This window comes from Anastrepha ludens, chromosome 5 (assembly GCF_028408465.1).
Source record: "Anastrepha ludens isolate Willacy chromosome 5, idAnaLude1.1, whole genome shotgun sequence".
NCBI lineage: Eukaryota > Metazoa > Arthropoda > Insecta > Diptera > Tephritidae > Anastrepha > Anastrepha ludens.
This window is the reverse complement of record NC_071501.1, coordinates 64,104,171-64,122,340: the sequence shown is the minus strand read 5'-3', so window position 1 is coordinate 64,122,340 and position 18,170 is coordinate 64,104,171. Positions and strand designations below refer to the sequence as shown.

The 18,170-nt window shown below is 37.3% G+C and overlaps 1 protein-coding gene across 1 annotated transcript in view; it reads right to left on the bottom strand.

The window, feature by feature from the left end:
• LOC128864325 (uncharacterized) overlaps positions 1–18,170 on the bottom strand; it is a 113,579-nt gene that overhangs the window by 59,995 nt on the left and 35,414 nt on the right. Inside the window, exon 2 of the mRNA XM_054103934.1 lies at positions 2,482–2,648. Coding sequence (XP_053959909.1) covers positions 2,482–2,648 — 167 coding nt within the window. The remainder of the gene's footprint in view (positions 1–2,481; positions 2,649–18,170) is intronic.

Sequence of the window (18,170 nt, the reverse complement as noted above, 5' to 3'; positions counted from 1 at the left end):
TGCAAAATATGGTCGGAAGAATGCAACCTGTGGAATGCAAGTGTGCTCTGCTCAATTCATAACAAGGGTGATCCTACACTCACTGCACAAGTCAGCTACTGCGGAATTAGTCTTCTAAATATAGGTTCTAGCGAGCGTATTGTTTGAAAGACTGAAGCCCACCATTAACCAACTGATTGGACTTTATCAGAGTGACTTATGGTCTGGAAAATCCACAATTGACCCGACATTCACAGTACGCTGAGACCTGGAATATACCCATGAAAGGAAAATCGGCACACACCATCTTTTCGTCGCCACACACCATTTTAAAGCCGCATTCGACAGCACGAAAAGTAGTTGCCTATATGCCGCGTTGTGCAAGATGATGTTGCTCAATACCAGCAAGGCAGTCAGAATTTGGAAAGACATTTCCTATTAGCATCGATAATAATGTCAGTCTCCAAATCCAATGAAGAATCTCTCCTGCCAAGAGGTGCTACTGTGGAATAAGTAGGAAATTGAGTAGTGAAGTTCTCTCTGAAGGGATCATGTCGAATGGATATAAACGGATATAAATCCTCTGGTTCTGAAAGTATTCGCAGAAAGGCCTCTTTCATGTCGGAAATCATGTGGAAAAGGAATTGGCCTCACTCGGTGTTTCAAATTGGTGGCGGTTAGCTCGAGAAAGAGATGACTGGCGCGATTTGTTAAACTTGGCCAAAATCGATTAAAGGGCTATTGCGCCAATCAAAAAAAAAATGTGAGCCGTCATGGGATGCCTGGCAGATGTGAAACATCGTGTGCGTACAAGTAATATGCATAAAAGATAATATTATTACAGAAATTAAATATAGCCTAATGAAAAAATGAAGTATTACGAATTTCTTACAGAAAATGGTAACTTTGTTTAATAAACATTTATTTACATGTGATATCAAAATTCGATATAAATACCAAGCCACAATTTAAATATTTTCATCTGTGACTTCAGTAATAGTTATATTCGATGTTTCCTATGCCGGTATTACTGTGACGATTGGTCGATGATAACTAAAGTACGTTACAAAGGTATTGGATGAAATATTATCAAGATATCTCACAAATACAGCAACTATTGTTGTTCCATATTTGGTAGTAGATTCTCTTGGATTTTTGTTGATTTGCAATTGAAATTCTTTTTGAAGTGTGCTTTGAGTGCTGAAATTTTTTGAATTTTCAGGTGGCGCAAAACTAATCATCCAGTTTTTTATTTGAAAATTTTTAAATAAAATTAAAAAAAATTAAATAAAAAAATGACTTTGAGTGATAAAATTTTTTGAATTTTCAGGTGACACAAAATTAATCATCCGGTTTTGTATTTGAAAATTATTAAATAAAATTAAAAAAAAATGAAATAAAAGAATTACTTTGAGTGATGAATTTTTTTGACGTTTCTGGCGCAAAATTAATCATCCAGATAAAAAAAAATAATTAAAAAAAGAAATTATATTGAGCAATGACTTTTGACCTTTACGTCCACCAGAAATAATCCGATAGCATGATTAAATTTGTGTCACTTTGTGTGATAATCAAAATGTGCCTTCCTCCATAGGCTTCAACTTCAATTTCAACTTTTGCTCATTATGAGCTGGCATATCTCGAATTTGCTATTAAATAAGTTTGCACTTTTCATTTCGAATTAATAAAGCAATAAATTTGGCATTGCAAAATGGTTCTCCACTTGGTTTAAATAATTGAGTAATGAAACTTCTTTCTGCTGTGGCTCTGCTTTCTGTGACCTTTTGATATTTTTCAACTCAAACACTGACATTCGTCATTTCTTCGCACAGAGAGCGCGCCTCAAAGGTGCCCACTCCAGCCAGCCTTCGAGCTTCCCATGAATTCTCTGTAATCGAATTCCTATTATCTACATAGCAAATTACCGAACACATTCAAAAACACATAACGCACCAACATTTACTAAGCACTCACGAGCATCAAACTGGCCGCTCTCTAGCAACTCTACATTTGTCTCTCTAACATGGCACACATACTAACACACTTTAACCCACATCATTTGTGAGTTGTCCCTTTGAAATTGGCTTAGCACTTCTCATACTAGTACACATATATATATGTATACCTTAGTATAGCGTGGCGACCCACGGCAAGCGTCGCCACCCCAACGATTCGGTTTACAAGTGAGCCTATAGATGTTTCACATCAAAAAGAAGAAAAAAGAACTTTGCATTCAGAAGCCATACCTAAGAACCGTGTCGGCCGGCGTAATCATTTCATTTATAAACTAATGCACTGGCAATAAGACTTTCGTATACACGTGTACTCATAGTTTTTGTAAATTAAAAATGCAACAATGAATATTGCGGAAAATTTTTGATTTCTTTCAGCCAACTGAAATTTATTTTAGCGCTCTATTTTCTCTTCCTCTGCCGATTTTGATTGCTGAATAAATTTTAATTTTGTTTCTCAAATACACAAATATACTTTTACATCACTCACCTTTTCACCTGAGGCATTATTATTTGTCCTGTGTGTTTGCATGCTTCAACGCAGGTTCTTCGCAATTTTCGAATTTTTTCCCGCAATTCGGGACAGTCTTTAGTCTGGCCAACATGTATTAGCATATCACGAAAGAGCGCCACTTGGCTGTTGATTTCCACAATGAGCTAAAATGAAGTATTCACAAGAGAAGAAGTAAAATTAAACAATGGGGAAAATCATACGAAATTCAAGCAAACAATTAATATATTATATACAGATAAATGCTAAACAAACACAAATTGAACTTACGAACTCGTGAATGCACGCAAACATTTAAATATTAATTAAATTGGCTTTTGGAATTGCTGAGGAGGGCAAGGCCACCTGCTAAACTAACATTTCCGACTATTTGGGAAGCGAAAGTAATAATGACAACAACAAAAACTTACCAAACCAACAAACTCGACATAATTGTCTTGCTCACTAAAGTGGCAAGTGAACTGACTGATGCCACAATGAACCTTAGAGATTATTGCATACCAGTATGTATGTATGTATGTATGTGTCTACATATGCATGTAATTACGAAAAGGGTAAATAACAACATCAAAAGGGGCAAATGCCAAAAGAAACAGCGAGGCGAGAGGTAGCGGTTATGAGCTCAGGTGGAAACTTTGTTATTTCTATGCAAAGCGAGTGGTTTTAATATTTAAACCCAATGTGCAATTATTTGCGTTAGAACAACAAAAACTTAATTTCAAATCAGACAGCGCAAGGGAAATTTATAGGGCGAGGACGATGTGGGCGACTGGTTTTGGGTGGTCTGAACTCTTTTTTTGCCACCTTCATACAAAGAAAGGCTAGGACTTGTAGATTTGGTATTTAAATAAGCAAATGAAAGAAAAATGTTATTTTTTTTTTAATTATGAGCATTTTCTTTGAAATGTGCTTGTAAATTTATGAAAAGTTACATGATACCTTTGGCAGAAAATTGAGTTCAATCAATTGAATTGGGTTAAGTTTAATTTACTCCTGAAATTAAAAATATTAAACAATATTACAAATGTTACAAATAACGAAAGATATTTTAAATGTTTAACAATGATTAAATCTCGAAAAAAACTAACTTTTTTCATTTTACTATCATACTAGTACTCTGTGGGCAAAAAGTAAGGTGAATTTATTTGTCAAACTTCGCGGGATTAAAATTTCGCTCTAGTTATTTTTTTCGTGAGTTGGCAGCACTGTTTATAACATCTGGGCCAACTTTCATGTGAATGTCATTATCAGTAATATATTTACGCTTGTGTTTACCAAACGAGCAAGAGTGCATTTTTCGATTTTTACAATGTCTGATTTGATTGAGCAGAGAAGTGCCATCAAATTTTGTTTGCGGAATGAAATTTCGGCTGCGGAAACGTTTAGCATGTTGCAGAAGGCATTTGGTGATTCGACCATGTCGCAGAAAAATGTTTATAAGTGGTACAAAGGCTTCAAAGAGGGTCGAGAACGTGTTGATGACTTGGAGCGCTCCGGACGACCATCGACGTCAACAGATGACCAACACGTCAATAAAGTGAAGGAGTTAGAGCTCAAAAATCGTCGGTTGACTGTTAAAGACCTTACTGATATGATCGGAATATGAGAAGGATCTGTAAAAACCATTTTGAAAGACCATTTGGGCCTACGACAAGTCAAATCTCGTTTGGTACCGAAAACACTCAATTTTTTGGAAAAAAGTCTTCGCGTTGATGTGTGTGAAACAATGCTTTCAGACTATCAGGACAAGCTCAAATGCATCATTACGGGAGATGAGACTTGGATTTATGCTTACGACCCTGAAACAACCGACCAATCAAGCGAATATCGTGCTAAAGGCGAAGCCAGACCGAAGAGAGCACGTCAAAGTCGTTCAAAAATAAAGGTCATGATGACAGTTTTTTTCGATTTTCGTGATGTGGTGCACTATGAATTCCTTCCACCTGGCCAAACTGTTAATAAGGAATATTACTTGAGCGTTATGCGTCGTTTACGTGAAGCAATTCGTCTAAAAAGACCAGAATTATGGGCCAACAACTCTTGGGTTTTGCATCACGATAATGCACCGTCTCACACTGCACTCTTTCTTCGTGACCATTTCGCCAAAAATTCCACGCATATCGTTCCGCAACCACCGAATTCGCCTGATTTGGCTCCGTGTGACTTCTGGCTATTCCCAAAACTCCAGAGACCACTCCAGGGAACGCGTTTCGAGTCGATTGAGGAGATAAAAGCTGAATCGAAGAAGGTGCTGATGGCTATACCGGAAATGGACTATTTGGCATGTTTCGGGGATTGGAAAAATCGTTGGCATAAGTGTATTTCATCGAGAGGGGATTATTTTGAAGGGGATGAAATTGATTTACAAGAATAAATAAAGATTTTTCATTTTGCAACAAAATTCACCTTACTTTTTGGCCACAGTCGATACTATCATACATCCAAAAAAATGAAATGAAGTTAGAAATCGTTAATTAAACAATTGTACTGCCTGACCAAATTATCATTACAAAATAAATTACTTATTTATCGAACGAAAATTGCACCGATCGGGAAATATGGAATTGAGGATTGGGGCACTGCTGCAAAAAGTAATCTAAGCATACTGTAACGAGTCCAGTGTAACTAACTCAGATATTCATCGCGACCTTGATATCGATACTATTGACGAGACAATACAAGGCAGAAGACACATAAGTAGACTATTGACTCACACAAATCTTCTCAAATAAATAAAAACCTACGCAAAGTCGGCTTAACCGTCAAACACCAGCAGATCTTGCAAATTCGATGAAGTCAATTGTTAACTAATCGTATTTGTCACCGGTTTTAGTCACTTGTTTTAAATGCTATGTATATTTATTCTAAATGAGCTTGAGAGTATTGACCCTTCAATATCACTTCCATCTCTTTGCAATTAACTAAATTACTTAGTGTCTAACACCAGGTGTAATATTTTATGGAAGTAAATGAAAAGAAAAGAAAAGCAAAAAACAAAAACTGGCGGAGCGAAGTGAGTTCTGTACTATACGTTAGCAAAACGGACATTTTCACTCAAATTCGAAGCATGGAACAGATCAGATGCCATTAACTTAGCTTTTAGTTAATAAATAGTTATACAAGTAACTGTTAAACTAGAATATATTTTACACAGCGAAAAATGTAGTAAAAGCAAAAATATTTCATTAATCAAGTTTGAATATCATCGTGTGAAGACTTTGCTGTGAACTTTATTCTTTGCTTTAAGAAGAAGCACCGGATACCAATACTTTTAAAATATAGCTGAGCTCATGAGATATAAAGAAAATTCATATAAACTTAAGCCCGAGGTTCCCAGAATTAATATTTTCGTTCTTCACACAGGCGTAAATGCAACTGGCAACGTAAATCAAGTGAAGGGTCACAAATACATACTTCCACCACGTTAATCAAAACTACACACTGTACTGGACATGGGGTACAGATTTTTTAAATTCCTTATTAATTTCAATTTCGTAATGCGCGACACGGTGTGCCAACTTAATCCGGTTGTACTTTCTTATTCTTTCCCAATTTCACTCAACTATTCAGTTTTTTTAAATAATATCGATTAAGTAGCCGAACGTTTTTTGAATCGTATCGTTACTGGTGATGAAAAATGGGTCCCTTACAATAATCCTGTTCGCTAACGCCAATGGTTAGATAAAGATGAAATACCAGAACCGACCCCTAGAGATGGCCTTCACCCCAAGAAGACTCTCCTGTCAATTTGGTGGGATATGACCGGTATTGTTTATTATGAACTTCTGGAACCAAACCAGACGATAACTGCTGATTATTATTCCCATCAGCTATCAAACCTGAATGAGGCACTTAAAAAAAAATCGACCGTCTTTAGTGAATAGACACAAAGTTTTGTTTAACCACGACAACGCAAGACCTCATACCGCAAAGCAAACATTAGGCAAGCTAAACGAGCTCGGATGGGAGCTAATACCGCATCCACCATACTCTTCGGATATTGCACCTTGCGTTTATCACTTTTACTGTGTACTTCAATCCCATATGAGTAACAAGAGCTACTCCCCAAGACAAGCTATAAAAAGGGTTATCAAAGCGTATTTTGGCTCCAAGGACAAACAATTTTTTGAGCAGGGAATTAAAAATTTGCGTAAACGTTGGGAAGACATTGTAAATAATGAAGGCAAATATATTATTGATTAATAAATACTTTAAACATCTTTTTACTAATTCTAAAACCACCTTCAAAAACGCACGAACTTATGGACTGACCTGATAGTTATATAACAGCGTTTTAACTATTTTTACATATTTATTGTTTTTTAGCATTTATTAGGTCGCTTGGTCGGGTCCTCTTTAGACGTCTTTTTGTGTTTCTTTCCCTTTCAAGAAGTTCGTTGATTTCTGCATTACTGTGCGTGAGTATTTTTTCAAAGTGCCTTGTTGCTATCTTTTTGATTTCTTCGTCTACTGTTGCTATATTAAAAGTGCCGTGGATGTCATCATTTTTCGTGTAGCTGTCAGACATGGTCAAACTCCGAAGAATCTTCCATTGTTGTCTTTGGATTTTTTCTATATGAGTTTTTTTTAGCCGTCCCCCACACCTGTAGCCAATATAGCCAGATTAGTTTGATCATAGTTTTGTACACTAACAGCTTGCCCTGTATAGTGAGTCTGGACTTTGAGCAAACTAACCAATCAAGTTGTCGAATTTTTCTTTTATTTGTTTGACCTTTTGCTTTACGTGGTGATTCCAATTTAGTTTGGAGTACAAGTGAATTCCCAAGTATTTAGTAGTTGGTTCTATTGTAATTGCTTTGTCATTTATTTTAATTGGAACTGCAGTAAATTTGGTTTTGTTAGTAAGTAAAGGGTGATTTTTTAGCTATTATCTTTTTAAACAGTTGGTTTAAACAGCTGACGCACGTTTCGTGTTTTTTTTTCACTTTCAAACATCTTCAGTTTGGTCTATAATTTAACCATGAATCGTCTTACAAACGAACAACGCTCAGCGACGAAGCTCATTTTTAGATCAATGGATACGTAAATAAGTGAATAAGTGTGATGAAGTGAAGATTAACCAGAAGAATTGCAAAAGCTACCAATGTATCCAGAAAAGGTCACAGTTTGGTGCGGTTTATGGGCTTGAGGTATCATTGGACCGTACTTCTTCAAAGATGCTGCGAATCGTAACGTAACTGTGAATGATGAGCGCACCCGTGAAATGATATCCAATTTTTTTGCCCAAAATACAAGAGCTTGACTTGCAGGACATGTGGTTTCAGCAAGACTGTGCCACATGTCACACAGCATGCGTAACAATGGACTTGTTGCGAGTACGGTGAACATTTTATTTCACATTCGGGACCTGTCAAGTGGCCACACAGATCGTGCGATATAACGCCTTTAGATTATTTTTTGTGGGGTTATGTTAAAGCTCATGTCTATTCAGACAAGCCTGCTTCAATTCACGCATTGGAAGACAACATTACAGCATTTATGTGTGAGATACCGGCCGAAGCATAGGAAAGAGTATGCCAAAATTGGACTAAGCGGATGGACCATTTGAAGCGCAGTCGCGGTCAACATTTGCATGAAATAATCTTTAAACCTTAAATTATATGGACTGTACTATCGATTTAAATAAAAAGTTCATGCATTTTTGAAAACATTTACTACAGCACTTAAAAAATCACCCTTTTTAACCTATACGGTTTTGTCTTAATTTATTTTTAGGCACCAGTTATGAAACCATTCTTTAACTGCGTTTGTGTATCGCTGCAGTTTTTCAGTAGCAATAATTAAGCTTTTGTCTCATGCTAATAATATTGTTCGTCTGCGAACGTAGCAATTGAAGAATTAGTTTCGTCAGGAGGTGGTATGTGTGCGGTGAATAAAACATATATCACTAGTAGTAGTCCAAGAACGCTTCCTTGCGGAACTCCAGCAGCATTTGATGAATATCTGAACGTTGACTGTCATATTTGGTCATGCAGTAATTTTTCAGCAATTTTAGATATTGTCGGTAATAAGCTTATTGGTCTATAAGATGATACGGTAGTTCGATCTTTACCCGGTTTGGACAATGTAATAATCTCTGCCACTTTCCAGAGTTTCGGAAAATATTCTTATAATGAAATACTTTAAATAGCAAAAATACACACAAGTTTTAGAACAATTTGCAGATTAGTTTCCACACAATGTTTTTTATTTTGTTTTAATGGTGTGAAGTAGCAAACAATTGAAAAATTGTATTTACAATATTTTATCAATAAACCATTTCAAATAAACCATGGTTGAAATTCGGTTGATGATTTTCATTAACTTACACAACCTTTAATTAAAAACAGGAAAAAGTCGCACTCATAAACTACAATTTAAGAAAGTGGGCGTACAAGCAAAAAATGTATTTTTTAAGTAATCTTTAAAACAGAATGCAGTTAAACTATTCTAACGACACTCCTATTAGCCGGGCACCTCCCTTGAGCGGACGCTTTTTTCGGTACAAAATTTATGTATGGGAAGAAGTTGCTCTCTTTTGAGGGGACACCTTTCTTTGACGGACACAAAAGCAGACTGAAGGTGAGTATCCGCCCAAGAGAGGTCTCACTGTATATCGAAAATGGTGGTGTTTTAAAGTGGTTAAAGTTTTATAAACAAATTAATCAAAAATGATCTTAATAAATATGTTTTTAAGTATGTAGGCCGACTTGCCCGGTAACCCTTTATATATCTAATGGAGGAGGCCAAAACAAAGGATATACGCGCCTTATATACGGATATTTATATTCCGCTATTTGTAAATTTCACATTTTTTTCTTTTTTTTTACTTTATTTATATACTTATATACTGCGTTTATATTAGAGTAAATAGAATATGCATAGAATTTCTTAGCAATTAAGAGCAACTAATGCGGATTAGGGGGATCTTCGATGGCAACAGTGCCGAAAAATGACAGTTAATATCTAATGTGAATCAAAAATAATCAAACTTTACAAAAGACGAATAAGAAAGGCTGGATCCAATGCTAGTTTGCACAACTCATTCGAACTTACATTAATTGTTTTGACATTTCGGAGCAGCTTACGAAATAAAATATTTCTTAGTCTTGCCTGCGGTCTATCTTTACTGGAAAAACTATCCAATAAGTAAATCACTACTCCCCGCAACAACATACAATTTCCATTTTAAGAATTAATTACTCCGGTATTCCCGATTAAGCTGCCGTCTGTCTATGCTATAAACCGGCTACGTACGGTATTACTGAAAAATATGAATGTTGTTTTAGCTTCCATATTTATTACCATTTCATTTTCTTATTTATTTGACCAATCAAGTTGAATGTGTAATTATTTGTTAGATGACTGTTGGCTTGGCGACTTTTTTTTATCTACGATTATTCTAATTAATTGACTAATAAAATTTGAGAATTTGGTTACCCAAGTAAAACTAGAAATGTGCAATTACTTTAAATATTTTTGTATTTTATTACATTGTAACATGAAAGATAAGCTGGCTGACATAGACCTAAAATTTGCCAAGCTTCAAATTCATGTTGCCTTGTCGCCTTAAATTTCAAACGACCAACAACAACTCGTACATTTGTAATTAGCGTTTCTATGAGCAACTTGATAAGCGTAACATTTTAATTTTTGATACGTACACTTAGAGCAAGACAAACGGCATCGGTCGCTGGTCGGCTGGTGCCGCCTCTCAAAGGGTTTGGCTTTTGATTTATTACTTTCGCTTTTCAACTTGGCAAACATTTTTCATTAAACCCAGCAAAGGCTGCCTCGCCTGGTGGCTTAGGAGAGGGTCAGGTGCAAGCACTTTGAGTAACTAGTAAGCGATTGAGTGGCTGGGTTGCCAAGTGCTTTTAAGGTTTAGCTTTAGAGTTACACCTTCCCTGTGTCAATGCATAAATAGAACATGTCAGTGTTCTAAGGGTCTCACACCACCTGTAAAAGTAGTTGCACATTTAGGTCTTCATTGGTTTTTTTTCTCTCAGTGGTTTGAAAGGGATGAAATCTCATTTGTGCGTTGTTTTATTAATTTCTTACCTTTCAAGTATAGTTTTTTGCACGCAAATTAAAATGTGCGTGAATATAAATAATTTACTAGTTTATTGTAGGTGGAAGAGGTATATTTATTAGATAGTGGTGCAAAAGCGACATGCTTTGAGTTGTGGAGGTGTAACCGCCATTCTAATATATTTTTAACCATGGCGGAAACTTTAAATCGATGTACCTCACACGATACTTCCTCAATGGAAAATAGTTATATTTTAATGTATTTATACGCTTTATGTGTTTAAAAACAACAATATATAATTCAGGTCTTTTTTATAGAGAAAATGTTTAAAAAAATTGTGACTTGTGTTGCTTATATTGTCAAGGATAAGTCAGATTTAGGTGGATTGATGGTATAAGCAGTTGGAATGTCTCAAGAACATATGATGGTTTAATTAAAAATGTAAATATATATGAATAGTAGGGCGGGTCGATTTAAAAATCGCTCATTGCTCTGTAAAAATCGTATTCTAGGGATCAAAATAAGAAACTTTGCCGAAGGAATCATACCTCTAAAACGAATTCTGATGTCCCCCAATTTGGGTCGAACTTTTGGGTAGGGGCAAATTTTGAAAAATCCCTCTTTGACCCATTTAGAGTGCTCCAATCGAGTCCAAATGTATGACCGACCCCCACTAACTTTGGACGGCCAATCCACCCATGCCAGTGGCACACCCCTTGGAACTCCCCTGGGGGGTTCTCCATACAATCATTTCAAAATATCACCATTTTTGGCCTTTACATGAGAAAAGAAACTAAAAAGTTCGACCCAAATTGGGTGACATCAGAATTCGTTTTAGAGGTACGGTTCCTTCGGCAAAGTTACTTATTTTGATCCCTGGAATATGATTTTCACAGAGCAATGGGCGATTTTTTTTCCTCCCCACAAATCGACCCGGCCTATGTTTCCCACATTAAAACGCAATTATTGTAAATCTGATTCTTAAAAATTTTTAATGAAATTGCAGGGTTTCTCTCAAAGACATAGTAAAACCATATTAACGGAAAAAGTGCAATGACTCAATCAGGGTGGTAAGCCCTGAAAATTTGCAAATTTACTAGAATATATTTACTTGTTTGGGCCGGGCGTATGATGAAGTGTTTCAATATCTTAATTTTCATAATTTTCATATGTTACTGATTTACGACAGCCTGAGGGGGCATATAAAATACAAATTCATAATACAAAATTGAGCTACACGAATTACCTTGATTCGTATGAACTAACCACCCGAAACAAACGAAAAAATCGAATGATTTTTCAAACAATAAATTGAAGTTTTCTAATAAGAGATAAAAAAAATATAATAATTACATAATTCTTAAAGTTATAAACGTGTAAGTGAATTATATACTGCCACAAATTTAACCCTTTTAGAGATCCTATGAAAGTCGAAGTGCATCTTCTGTGTGTGTGAGTGAAAGTATAACTCATTTCCAACTAAATAATTTGCGCGTAGAATGGTTCCATGTCTAGAAGCCCATCCACGTGGGGAAAGGCCCTGATTGTCATTCAATTTGGAGTGGCCAGGACGATTTTTCTGCATATATCCATGCGAAAGCGAGCTAATGTGAGAAGGCGAAGTAACCCAGAATATCTAGTTGTGCGCTAGGTTTGGGATCTGCCACGTAAAAATCACCTCCAGTGAAAACAGAAAACAAAGCTTCTGTTGAGAACTGCTTGTCCCGATGACGGCTCCTACAAATGAACTAAGGACTATGCTTTGAAGGCATGCACTTGGAATGTCTGATTCCTTAATGAGGTGCATGAGGTGCAAAGGCTAACATCAATGTCATTCAAAAGATGTGATGGACGGGGCAAGACAAGAAGAACATTGGAGCGCAACTTTGTTGTTGGATTTGTGGTGAAAGAGACCTCGCCGCCAAGTACTTTTGTTCCCTCCGGTGGACGGGCGACTCCAAAGATCCACATTAAAGCGAGATTTTTCAACAGTGCGCACATTCCGCGACGGAAGAGGACGATGCGACCAAATATTGCTTTTATGCGCACCTGGAACGTCCCTATGAGCGCCAGAACATAAAAATCGTGCTTGGCGACTTCAATGCCAGGGTGAGCAGGGAAGGAATTTTCGGTGCTACAGCAATGGAGTAGCATTTATCGTTCTTTATGTAACGAAGAAGAAGTCGGATTTCTGTGGGCCCAAAAAAACAATTGATACGAAGAGGAGTTTCATGCTGCCGCGCAACGAAAAGATGCTGCCTATAGCGCTGCGCTGCGATCGGCCGATTAAGATGAAAAATGTACGTGAGAAAGTGCGAGACTTGAGATTTTCTGGCAGTTATTTAGCACAAAACCTCCTTTCTCGAAAGCAGTGCTTCTCTATAACTTCAGAGAAATCTCAAGAAGAAGTATATCCCTCATATCGATCACAATTAAGTTTTATCATTTTCACGAGTTGCTAAATCGCATAACTTTCCATGGCAATTTGCTAAGAGTGACGAACTAATAAAAAAAATTACGGATAGCCTCTGTTTGTCCTTTTCAGAAATCACTTTATGTACAATAATATAGTGAAAGTTTCGATAATATATATATATATACCTGTATATATAATTGGCGCGTACACCCTTTTTGGGTGTTTGGCCGAGCTCCTCCTCCTGTTTGTGGTGTGCGTCTTGATGTTGTTCCACAAACGGAGGGACATACGGTTTCAAGCCGACTCCGAACGGCAGATGTTTTTATGAGGAGCTTTTTCATGGCAGAAATACACTCGGCGGTTTGCCATTGCCTGTCGAGGGGCGACCGCTATTAGAAAAATGTTTTTATTAATTTTGCTTTCACCGAGATTCGAACCAACGTTCTCGTCAGGCACCAATCCATTCGGCTACGGCGGTTTCGTCCTCCGCTCATTACAGTATCTCATCCAAACGCAGTTCCGTTTCTTCTTGCCATACCAAACCGAGATATCTTCCCTTTTTTCTCGCCCTAGCACCGCACTCGAGAAGAAGGTGCATTAGGGTTTCCAGAGATAGGTCGCAAAAACAGCGGGAGTCGGTGAGCTATTTTCCGGGTCTGTACATTAGCAGCGACCTGTGAGACTGGCCGTGAGCATTCTTGGCTAGTCTTTAGTTAGTCTTTGTGGCTTACAACATGCGTGATTTGAAAATTGTATTTGCCTTATATGAGAATATAACGAAAAGGAAAAGTAAATCTTCGTTTTTCATCCGTTGTCCAACAGCGCTCGAGAGTTTTAACCACCAACATCGTAGATATATTTTTGGCCTTCTCTTTCAGTTACTGAAGAATGCAGTCAGTTTCAATGCTCGATTATATTTCAAAATTCCAAATGTGAATGGATCTGGGCTTTTAGTTAATGGGCAAAAGTGCACGTGGTGCATAAGAACAACTCGCACTTTGATATTGGAAGAGCTTTAGCAACAACCAGTTTATTGCGCTAACGAAATCAATTTATAAGAAATCTAAAGCAAAATGCCACACTTCAAAGCGAAGCAAACATAAAAGCGCCACAACACAGTAAGGTCAAATGTAGTGAACTGGCGCACAAAGCCAGGCTTTTCTGACGTCTGATGCATTCGAATGCGGGAAGCAGGACAACAAAACCGATAAACAGAGGCCCCCACACAAATCACAGTGGCCCAAAATGCAAAATATGAAGGTAGGAATAACCAAGTTGTGATTACATATAACCCAAACAAACTTATAGTGGCCTACCACAAGCGCTTGTGTGTGTGTGTGTGTGTACATAATTTTATTGTTTTCTATGGAACTTTTGAGCCAAAATGAAGATGTGCTGCCTACATTGTGGCATTGTTCCATGCGGGTTGCTGTTGCACGTAACTTTTACATTAGTGAAATATGCAACACTACAGCAATCTTACGACTACATGTAGTGCATACTTATGTGTGTGTGTGTATGTAAAAAACCACTACAATGCCAAATGCAGGTGTTTTGTGGCTGCTGGCGGGAATTGAAGCAGAAAATTGAAAATACGAGTTTGAATGCCCAAGAAAAACACCAGTCTCATTCCTTCACTTTGTTTTTTTGTTTTTTTTCCCCAAAAACAGGGTGTGAAAGGAAAGCAAAGAATTACTGAGAGTAGTATGTGAAAACACACACACACACACACACATATATATATGTGTTACGTAAGTGCATTTTGTTGGGGATTTAAAGGGATTCAACTTCTAAGAAGTTCATTTCCGAAATGTTGCAATAGTTGTTAAAATTTTTTATGGAAAAGCTCTGGCTAAATCTTGGGAAAATACGACTTTTTGCCAGTTGCTGCTAGCGGGCCGATGTATTTATATCTACATATGTACATATGTGCAAATAAGTGAAAAGGAAAGTTGGGTTCGAGTGCGTAGAATAATCAGCGAAGGTGGCAAAAAATAGAATAACAGCACAAGTCAAGCAACATACATTTTTTCAGCTTCCAATTGTTTTCTTTTGTTTTTCTTTGTGCTTACTTTTGTTTCTGCTCGTTGCTTTTTTCGGTTACTACTTTTCGCGCTACATCATAAGCAGATTACGTGACGTTACGTGGCTTTTTCGAAAGAAAATTAAAAATTCATAGCATACACACTGGCGCAATGAAAAAAAAAATCGGTAATCTCTCATCAGAAACGGATGCCTGCTACCACATCCACCATCCATCTATGGGTTTATTTATATGCGCATATGTGCAACAGCGATTTGCACATGCCACCAGCAGTGAGCGCCAAACACCTACATGACACATGCCACATGCAAATATCTCATTCATTGCGTGCGTCAGGCCGCCAGTTCGTCGGTCCCTCACTCATGTAGGTGCCAAAGTCAGTGTGTGAGCTCGTAAGTCAGCACATACCGCTGTTTATATGTCATCGTTGCTTCCCACACACACGAACAGATGCATGGAGGTGTTTTGGAACTCGTTTTTTGATGCAAGTGTGGCGATGAGTTGCCATAATGGCGTCCGTATCAGTGTCATAGATTATAGTCAATGTATTAGTCGCTGAAAAGTTATACGTGGAAGTTTTGCGCGTTTGCACGTTTCCCGCCATATGAATAATTTTGTTGGTGCCAGTGCCACCGGCTGTCAGCTGTTTCAGCGGTTATCGCCTTCGAGAGAGAAAAGTGCTACTCGTTTTTTCGTTAGGGAGCGCACTTGTCACGCATAAATTATTAGAAAGAATTTTAAATTCAAATGCGTTTGAATTACTGTAGAAAATAATTCTGTAGAGCAATGCAGCTCTTTCTACAAAACTTTACATACCAACATATCAAGGTAATCTCTCATATTTAAATTATATTCTTTTTTGTGGAGAGTCAAACTCCGAATTAAACCTTTAGATCAGCAACATCTAATTCGAAACATTTTGTTTTAATTTTATTTTTTTCAGTCTATGATATTTCACTCTTACAGACAAAAGTGCAAAATTCAGCGAGAATAATTTATGCGATTTATCTGATATTATTGCAGTCAACCGAACATTATTTCCTTTCCGACAAGATTAGCTACAGACTAATTAAACTACCCACTGTCCGTTTTGGAAGGGCGGATTCATCCCGAAAATATTATTTAATTCAGTAAAAGGTGCAGTTTTAGTGAAACTTGAACTGAGTACTCCCAAATAAAGCATTGAAAACTGTCAGAGGTTACAAGTCGGAACATTGAAATGTAATCCTTCTCCAAGTGATGGGCTGTATAAAATTCCATTTACGATATTTACGATGTTAATTGTCACACAACCAGTAAGGCAGTTCTGCTTTTCGAGATTTCAAGATTAACATTCTCACGACGTGATTCAGAAGAGAGCAAGCGTTCAGTGAAATTTAAACGTTCGGCAGGCAATTAAAACGTCCGAGTGTATTTCTGCCATGAAAAAGGCTCTCATAAAAAATATCTGCCATTCGGAGTCGGCTTAAAACTGTAGGCCCTCCATTTCTCGAATAGCGTCAAGACGCACACCATAAATTCAAGGATTAACTCGGTCAAACACCCAAAAAAGGGTTTAAGCGCCAATTATATATACAGCGCACGCTCGATAACGTGAACGCTCTAAAGCGTGAACACCCCAAAACGTGAACAGACATGTTTATGCATTGACTACTCTAAAACGTGAACAAACCCAAAAAGCTCTATAACATGAACAATAAACGTTACCATTATTGGAATGTAGCTTACATTGATCGCAAGTAATTCTGAATTTGGGGAATCCCCTAATTATAAAATAGGCTTTCTTTGTTCGTAATTGCATGTAAGGAGTAAAATATTTCAGTCGCGGTTTTGGTTTTGCAAAGAGTGTTTCGTCTTATGTTTTCTGGTGAAAATGAGTTCTAAAAAACCCGTGTGCTTGACATTAGAACAAAAGACTAAAACTCTCGGCTTTAAAAAATAAGGCTCAACTGTGACGATTTTAGCAAAGAAATATAATGTTGCTAAATCAACAATTTGTAACATTAAAGCGAAAAAGCAAGTGACTTTAAAATGCGTAAACAACACATATTTTGGACCTGGAAATTGAAAAACACTGCGTTCTTCAGAGTTGTCCAACATGGAGAGAGCTCTTTATCGTTGGTTTATCCGAATGCGAGATAAAAACTGGCCAGTAAGTGGTCTAATGTTGAAAGAAAAGGCAAAAACACTGCATGCAAAATTTAAAGAAAATGAAGCAAACTTCTTCGCTAGTGATAGATGGCTCCAAGGATTCAAGAAGAGGTACGGTATTCGTCTTCTTAAAATATCAGGCGAAAAACTGTCTTCGCAACCTCAGCTAGTGGATCCGTTTAAAGAAAAACTTAAACCTAAAATGGCCGAATTGGAGTTGTGCAACGATCAGTTATATAATGCTGATGAGTCGGGGTTATTCTAGAGACTTTTGCCAGAGAAAACGTACGCGTCAAGTTTGGAGAAGAGAGCCCCAGGGGTAAAGCCGAGAAGCAGCGAATCACGGTTTCATGCTATTCAAACGCCACTGAAACCCACAAGCTTAAGCCTTTGGTAATTGGAAAGGCGAAGAATGCACGCTGCTTTAAAAACCTTCAGTGTCTCACCGACTATAAGAGCTCGAAATCCACCTGAGTGACGTCGGCTATTTTCAAGCAATGGTTTCATGAGACATTTGTTTCACAGGTGAATATTCCATTTAAGCTTAGTCCGATTTTTAAGGTTAACTGGTTGTGGTTTAAGGTTACATCGTTTTTAAAGGAGAAAGCCTTGCCAATTAAAGCTCTCCTCCTAATCGGCAACGCTCCTCTCACCCTAATGAAGCTGAACTGACTATGGATCAGAATGCAATAAAAATCACTAAGTTGCATTACAGAAATAGCCTCTAGCTTCAATTGCAGCGACAAAGTCAGATTTGCTCGGGTCGTTGAAAAAAAACAGCTATACATATTTTGGGTGCGGCTTGGTTTCGTTTTGGTGAAGCAACATTAGCTAAGTGCTGGAACAGTATTTTAATTTTTGCGATAAGCAATGATGATCCCGAAGATAATGTTCCGTTGCCGGTTTTAAGAGAAAAATGGGAAGTTGAACTTCGCACCTTGATGAGCAACACCGTCGATCTCCTTAGTAGTTTAAATCTTGAGGTTCGTTCGTGTTCGCAGATATTATATACTCAAAGATATGTA